This window comes from Euprymna scolopes, chromosome 46 (assembly GCF_053919585.1).
Source record: "Euprymna scolopes isolate OS-2025 chromosome 46, ASM5391958v1, whole genome shotgun sequence".
Lineage (NCBI taxonomy): Eukaryota > Metazoa > Mollusca > Cephalopoda > Sepiida > Sepiolidae > Euprymna > Euprymna scolopes.
In genome coordinates this window covers 37336756-37344591 of record NC_136527.1, presented here as the reverse complement: position 1 = coordinate 37344591, position 7836 = coordinate 37336756, and the positions used below count along the sequence as shown (strand labels likewise).

Genomic DNA, 7836 nt, shown 5'->3' with positions numbered 1-7836 from the left:
GAAAGGCTATTTCTGAATTTCAACCACAGGTTAAATGCGTTTCCAACACTGCAGAAATGTAATATCTTAAATATTTTTCGAAGTCGCCGAGCTGAATATGAGGCAGCAATTTCAGCTAAGGTGGCTTCCCAGCGAGTGTCATCCTCAAGTAAACCTCGAGCCATACAGGCTTCCCTGTAGGTAGGCCAAACTCGGTTACCGAATTTACGAAGATCTTCAAAGCTTGTTGGCCCTTGAACTTCATGAAGCAGAATTCGGAGATAGAAACATTCGTGTTGATTTGGAGGTACAGTATAGACACGTCCAAGGCAATCATTTCATCTAATACCTTCAGCACCTTCAACTCGTCTCCCGATAGTTCTGCGAATCCAACGCTTTTTATTCCATGTGTAGTATGAAGGAATTTCAGAATAGATTAAAGTTTTGGCAAAGTCATCACTTTCACACAGCCTGAAAAAAGCAGTCAAAGTTGTCTGTCTAGGTGCTTGTACTATATTTTGTGCGGTTGTCGGGGTGTAGTACACTCGCTGTCCATTTTCAAGGTGAATGTCCAGACGTTGAATTGGTGGATGCCTATCATGGATAGGGAATCCAAATATTCGCCAAAATGCCTCACTACTGCTAATGTAACGCCCTACCTGATATTGTAGGACTTCATCTCTTGTATTGTCGTTATGGAGACCAAAGGAGGCGGCATCAGAACCCTTATTGATGTACTTACAAACATATTTGATACAATGAACAGAAGTTTATGTGGGCATCAAAGGTGCTGATAAGAATTGGGCAGTATGGTATGACCCATCTGTTGTCGATCTCGTAATTTCTTACGGTCGCAGTGAAGCCACCATCTTCGGGTCTTCATCGTCTGTACAATGTATCCATCAGTATCAGTCTGTGTCTCACAAATAAACTGGCGAGGATACCTTTTTGTGCATATCCTGTTGTCTTTAACACATGGTAAGTCTCTTCTAAAACCAGGGCCGCATGGTCCATGAATCATATGCACCTTTATCATGTTATATAAATCCCTGTCAACAGACGGATCTGGTAGTTCTGCAGAGATGATTTTATCAATGTCATTCGAACATATATTATCCACGAGCCAAATTAGAATATGAGCATGAGGAAGACCTCTTTTCTGCCATTCGATTGTATACATGTTTCCTAGGACAGGTCCAAAAATCTCACCTAGGTTTATCAAATCCATCAATTTTTTAAGTTTCAAGTGAAATACTCTTGCTAAGATATCATGACGGTTTGCTGTTGATTGGCCATTGAAAAGTTCAACCTGGGCTTCCTTCCAATTTGGGTTACATGTGAAGGTTACAAACAAAGCAGGCCTACCGTAGTGCCTCACAATTGTCATCGCATCCTGAGTCCTTTCGTGCATATAGCAGGGCCCACCAGTAAATGTGGAGGGCAGAATACAAAGCTTGCCTAGATTGTTTGGATCTGCATCTCTGTTAAGACCATCCCTCAAATGTATGTAGCTGTTGCAACGCAATTTTGCCTGATTATTTCTGATGTAGCATAGGCGTTCTGATTCCATTTTAGCACACGTCAGTAGCATACTGATTGTAAAGGTCTTGAAACCGATGTAAATGATTGAAATAAATATTTCTATTGTTGTTATTATCATTATTAGTAGTAGTAGTATTATAATCACCAGTATCATTATTCTGGTCACTGTTATCCTTTTGGTCCCGAATCATAAATCTGTAAGCATAGAAATCCTTACAAGAAACTGTTTTGAAAAAATTATATTCCAAAGTAGATGGGTCAAATTGAGGAATTCCAAAGTGGTAACCATCTTCTCCACGAACAAACATTAAAGGATATTGAAGCGCATCGTATGATCTGTGAGTTTCGTTTATGCGCTGGAGACCAGCATCCCGTTGTCTGATGACAATATCTCGAGAATGGTGTTGGTCACAACTAAGAAGTATTACGATTTCATTAAAAGAAGGAGCATTAAACCGACCTGCATATTCAGTGGATGGTCGGTTATCTGCATCGATGACAATGCTAAAATTATCAGCAGGATTTAATTCTAGAGCATATTTGAAGCTTCGTACATAGTTGTTGTATTCATGAAGCATACTTTGAAGGTCCCAAATCAATTTTAGTCGATTGTTGGAAGTGATTGTGTCATTGTTGCAGGCAAATGTAAATGAATTCCTTCTTTGAGCTTGTTTCAGATAGTCTGACATGAAGTAAACTTGAAGAAATTGAGGTGCCTCATTTTCAGTTGGCTGAAGAGATCCACTCAGATGGTACACCTGACCCTGTACTTTGAATGTTGGCATAAACCCCCCTTCATATTGGTAACTGGATCCGAAAGACGTCATTTGAAAGGCGCAATTGTATTGCCTTATTTCTTTCAAGAAGGTTCTTGATTCAGGATTTGAACCCGTGAGCAAGCGTAGTAGCGGTTGTGGAGGTTCTTCAAGAAGTGGGAGTTTCACCTTGCCATTTGAACAGCATATTCCCGCTGGCTCACTTGGCCATCTTTTCGCGAGACAATGGGAGCATTTCTTATACATAGAGCCTATTTTTATGTCAGCGTATTCAGCATAATTAGAAGAGGGAATATAGTTGAATGCTTTTAAAGACCAGCGTGACTTTGTTGCTCTTGAATGTCCTTCCAAATTGGCTCTATATTCTATATGACCCTTTGTACGTCTGTCTCGTTGCTCTGCATTTTCTGAAGCGCGTGCAGTGGACAAGGCCGAAGCATTTATCCTTAAACGTTTGTCCCGTTGTTTGTCGGTTTCGGAAGCATGTAGACGCAGCCTTTCTTTTAAGATGAGTTTTGTTGCTCTTCAGCCGAGCTTGAAGAATTTCTGTCCAAATAAATTTCTCTTTGGTCTTCATCCATTGAAGCTTGAGAAATAGCGTGAATGTTACTCCTTTCATTTAGGTAAATAGGGAGATTGGCGTGCAGTGAACCGTCTAATGTTGCGATTAAGAAAGTACTTGTCGAAGGACCAGGCAAATTTAAATCATCATCAATTGCCGTCGAAGCTGCAAAGAAGGAAGAAGCACCCCCAGCCGAATGACCCAAACGACCATTTTCAACAAATACGTCCCTAGCATTCCCTGGGTGTTCGGCAATGTCGTAGGACACATTAACTGTTGATTGTTGCGCCATGCGACGTCTTTTCATTAGTTGATGCCTCGATGCATTTATCGATGACTTTCCCTTTTTTGGCATAATTGATAGTAATGTTCTCCAAATTAACAGCAGTAATATAAGTGTAATGAAAGTAATGCAAAATGGACTGACGAAAGTATTCAAATCAATCGTTTGGTTAAATTCGTTCAAAAAGAAGAGAATTTCAAAATCAAGATTAATATTTTTTTAAAATCTGTAAATAATGTAAGCAAGCAGTCAGTAATAGAAAGTTGTAAGTAGAAAATATTTTAACATAAAAATTAACAAAAGTATGGCCAGTAATTTTTTAAAAAACTGGTAATACCTTGCTTAATTTGCAAGATTGTGTTGAGTCTGTAAAATGAAAGAAAGAAAGGGAAAATTCATTTTATTTCGGGGGTTTAGGTACAATTCATGTGAACTCTAAAATAAGATTTGTCTGTTTTATTATTGCGACAATTGTTAAGGGTTGATAAATTTTTTAGTTACAACGTCATACCAAATCGATCCCCCGTTTTGTAACCAATAAACATATTGTGGTTTTTATACAATGTTGTTTTTCTAAAAGGTGAGTTTTTTTTTGTTACTTATTAGATATAACTTTTTTTGGCGAACATATACAAAAGAGGCCCCTGCATGCCAACTGCCGGCTATCATGTAGAATGCGCCCTGCTTATAGGGCCACATGTTGGCTAGAACTGATTTTTTTGGTTTTTTTTGTGGATAAATAATATGACAACAAAACCAAATTAAATTTCGAATTGTTTTTAAATGTTTGGAACTTGTGGGTATTAACCCCCCCCCGCCGCCGCAGCCGCTGAAATTTCGGTATTAGTTTACTGTAACGCCCGTATGGAAACGTATAGAAATATATATATATATTGTTGGTGGTAGATTTACAGTTTCCATCGCGAAGAAATTGTATTCATGATATGAAGAAATCACTATTTGAAAATTTAATTTGGTTTTGTTGTTATGTTATTTATCCAAAGCAAAAAAAATATATAATAACATCTAAAGTAGTCAACCGAGCAGAACAACGCAAAAAAAAACAAACACAAAAAAACACTTGCATTTGGTGTTGTCATATTGGTGATCCAGAAAAGAAATATATATATATATATAACAACGAAAGCAGCCAACCAAACAGAACAACGCAAAAAAAACATAAAAAAGAACACCAGTTGTAGCCAAAATTTGCAGGGCGCATTCTACATGAAATAGTTAATTATTACCCAATCAGTGGTTATCCAGGAAATTAATAGAAATAAGAAACCGTGAAAAAAAAGTAAAGGGGAGGGGAATGATGGATGTAATCAGGTGTAAGATAAGAAAAATAAAATAGGTTGTTATTGACTAAACGGTAATTGTAAAGTGTTTGATTAAACGCAGGTTAAACAGAAATAATGAATGAAAGTGTTAACGGAAATAAAAATATTATCAATATGTTATAATAAAAAAAAATGTGCAGACTATAAGATGTAAGTAAGTGATAGTTAAATTTTTTTGATAGAAAGGCAGACTATAAGATGTAAATAAGTGATAGTTAAAAAAATTTTGGATAGAAAGGCAGACTATAAGATGTAAATAAGTGATAGTTAAAAAATTTTTGATGGAAAGAAAATATTGTGTAGATAATGGTAAAATAAAGTAAATGTGCAGACAATACGTTGTAAGTATGTGATATGTAAAAATAAATTGGCAGAAAGGAAATAGTGTAAAAATAAAGGTGAAAATAAAGTTTTATAAAGTAGGCAATAATTGATATTTTTTTGTAGATTAAAATTGAATGAAATAAGTTGTATGTAGATTAGAACGAAAAACAATGAATAGAAATGGCAGAAAGGAAAATGAAGAAATATTTTGCAGACGATAATGGGTAGATGAATAATATATAAACACAAGAAAAATTAATTTATTGGAATACCGGTAGGTTTTATAACAGTCGCAAACTATAATTCACAAAAGTATTCGGGAGTCTTGTCATAAAATGTAGTAAAAGAAAGTATAAGCAAATAAATGGAGAAAAGGGAACATACCAAAAAATAAAATGAGAAAATGAAGAAAATAACATTTACTGTGTATGTAAGTCAGCAGGTTTGTTTGCCATAACAACGTGACGGTAGTGAACGTGTGTGTGTGCGTGTGTGCTGGCTAGTGGTACTAATAATTTTGTAGGAGCGTTTGTTTTCGTGTAGTTTAGTTTCGTGTATATATATATATATATATATATATATATATATGTATATATATATATATATATATATAAATAAGTATTTTTAAATTTTATCTTTCTAGCTTTAAAAGAAGAAAGTTTTACAATTTTATCAGCCGGCATAATTTATTTTTAAATATTGAAAAATTTCAGGAAAATAAATTTTTGCTAGATTTTCATAACATGTGTGTCAACAGCTTAAAAAAATCATCTCTTAAAACATGTTCTATGCTTTAAAGAGGACGGTAGTCAACGTGTGTGCGTGTGTGCGACAGCGTTTGTTTTCCTGTTGTGTGTACGTGTGTGCAGCTAGCGCCAGAATGGCAGAGGTGGTGTCGGAGGTTGGAAGTTGCGAAATTTTGTATTTTGTAAATGGCAAGTTAGAAAAAAAAAACCCTTCCAAGATTGACAATAAATAAATTCATAATATTTTATGGTAAATTTAAGAGCGTAAGAACCATAGTTTTTAGGAAATGTGATTATTGGATTAACCAATCAGAAATCGTCTGTGGCACACACATCTCTCTTTTTATAGATATATAGAAGATATGCATTAATAGTAAACTTCTTTCCTTTATAATGACTATACATTAATTGTAAACTTATTTCCTTTATAATGAATGTGAATTAATAGTAAACTTATTTCCTTTATAATGAATATACATTGATAGTAAATTTATTTCCTTTATAATGAATATGAATTAATAGTAAACTTATTTCCTTTATAATGAATATACATTAATAGTAAACTTATTTCCTTTATAATGAATATACATTAATAGTAAATTTATTTCCTTTATAAAGAATATACATTAATAGTAAACATATTTCCTTTATAAAGAATATACATTAATAGTAAATTTATTTACTTTATAATGAATATGACTTATTAGTTAACTTATTTCCTTTATAATGAATAAACATTAATAGTAAATTTCCTTTATAATGAAAATATATTGATATTAAAATTATTCCCTTTATAATGAATATACATTAATAGTAAATTTATTTCCTTTATAATGAATATGAATTAATAGTAACTTTATTTCATTTATAATGAATATACATTATTAGTAAACTTGTTTCCTTTATAATGAATATACATTACTAGTAAATTTATTTCTTTTGTAACAAATATAAATTACTAATACAATTGTTAACTTTATAATGAATATAAATTATTAGTTAACTTATTTCCTTTATAATGAATACACATTAATAGTAAATTTCCTTTATAATGAATATATATTGATAGTAAACTTATTTCCTTAATAATGAATATACATTAATAGCAAATTTATTTCCTTTATGATGAATATGAATTAATAAACTTATTTCCTTTTAATAAATTTACATTAATAGTAAATTTATTTACTTTATAATGAATATGCATTAATAGTAAACATGTTTCCTTTAAAATGAATATGCCTTAATAGTAAATTTTTTTCCCTTTATAATTAATATGCATTAATAGTAGACTTATTTAATTTATAATAAATATGAATTAATAGTACACTTATCTCCTTAAAAATGAATATATATTAATAGTCAACTTATTTACTTTATAATAAAGACATATATAGTACACCTATTTCCTTTATAATTAATATACATTAATAGTAAACTTATTTCCTTTATAATGAATATGAATTAATAGTAAACTTTTTATACATTATAGTAAATTTTTTTCCTTTATAATGAATATACATTAATAGTAAACTTATTTATTTATTATTAATATACATTAATAGTAAACTCATTTCCTTTATAATAGTAAACATATTTCATTTATAATGAATATACATTAATAGTAAACTTATTTCCTGTATAATGAATATGCATTAATAGTAAACTTATTCCCTTTATAATGAATATACATTAATAGTAAACTTTTTCCTTTATGATGAATATACATTAATAGTAAACTTGTTTCCTTTATAATGAACATACATTAATAGTAAACTTTTTCCTTTATGATGAATATACATTAATAGTAAACTTATTTCCTTTATAATGAATATACATTAATAGTAAATTTATTTACTATATAAGTAATATGAATTATTAGTTAACTTATTTCCTTTATAATAAATATACATTAGTAGTAAACTTATGTACTTTATAATGAATATACATTAATAGTAAACTTATTTCCTTTATAATGAGTATAGATTAATAGAAAACTTATTTCCTTTATAATGAATATACTTAATTAGTAAATTTATGTCCCTTATAATAAATATGCATAAATAGTGAATTTTTTCCTTATTAATGAATATACCTTACTAATAAACTAATTTCCTTTATAATAAATATACATTACTAGTAAAGTTATTTCCTTTATAATGAATATGCATTAATAGCAAACTCATTTCCTTTATAATGAATATGAATTCATAGTAAACTTATTTAGTTTATAATCAATATGCATTTATATTAAACTTATTTCCTTTAAAATGCATATACA

The 7836-nt window shown here is 30.9% G+C and overlaps 1 protein-coding gene across 1 annotated transcript; it reads right to left on the bottom strand.

Annotated features, from left to right (window-relative positions):
• Positions 1-760: 760 nt before the first annotated feature.
• On the bottom strand, positions 761-2543 carry LOC145270095 (uncharacterized). Its single transcript, XM_080125696.1, has 2 exons — positions 1667-2543; positions 761-1164 (listed from the first exon to the last, which is right to left on the bottom strand). Exons 1-2 carry the CDS (start codon positions 2541-2543, stop codon positions 761-763), a joined length of 1281 nt encoding a protein of 426 aa, XP_079981822.1.
• Between the last annotated feature and the right edge of the window lie 5293 nt (positions 2544-7836).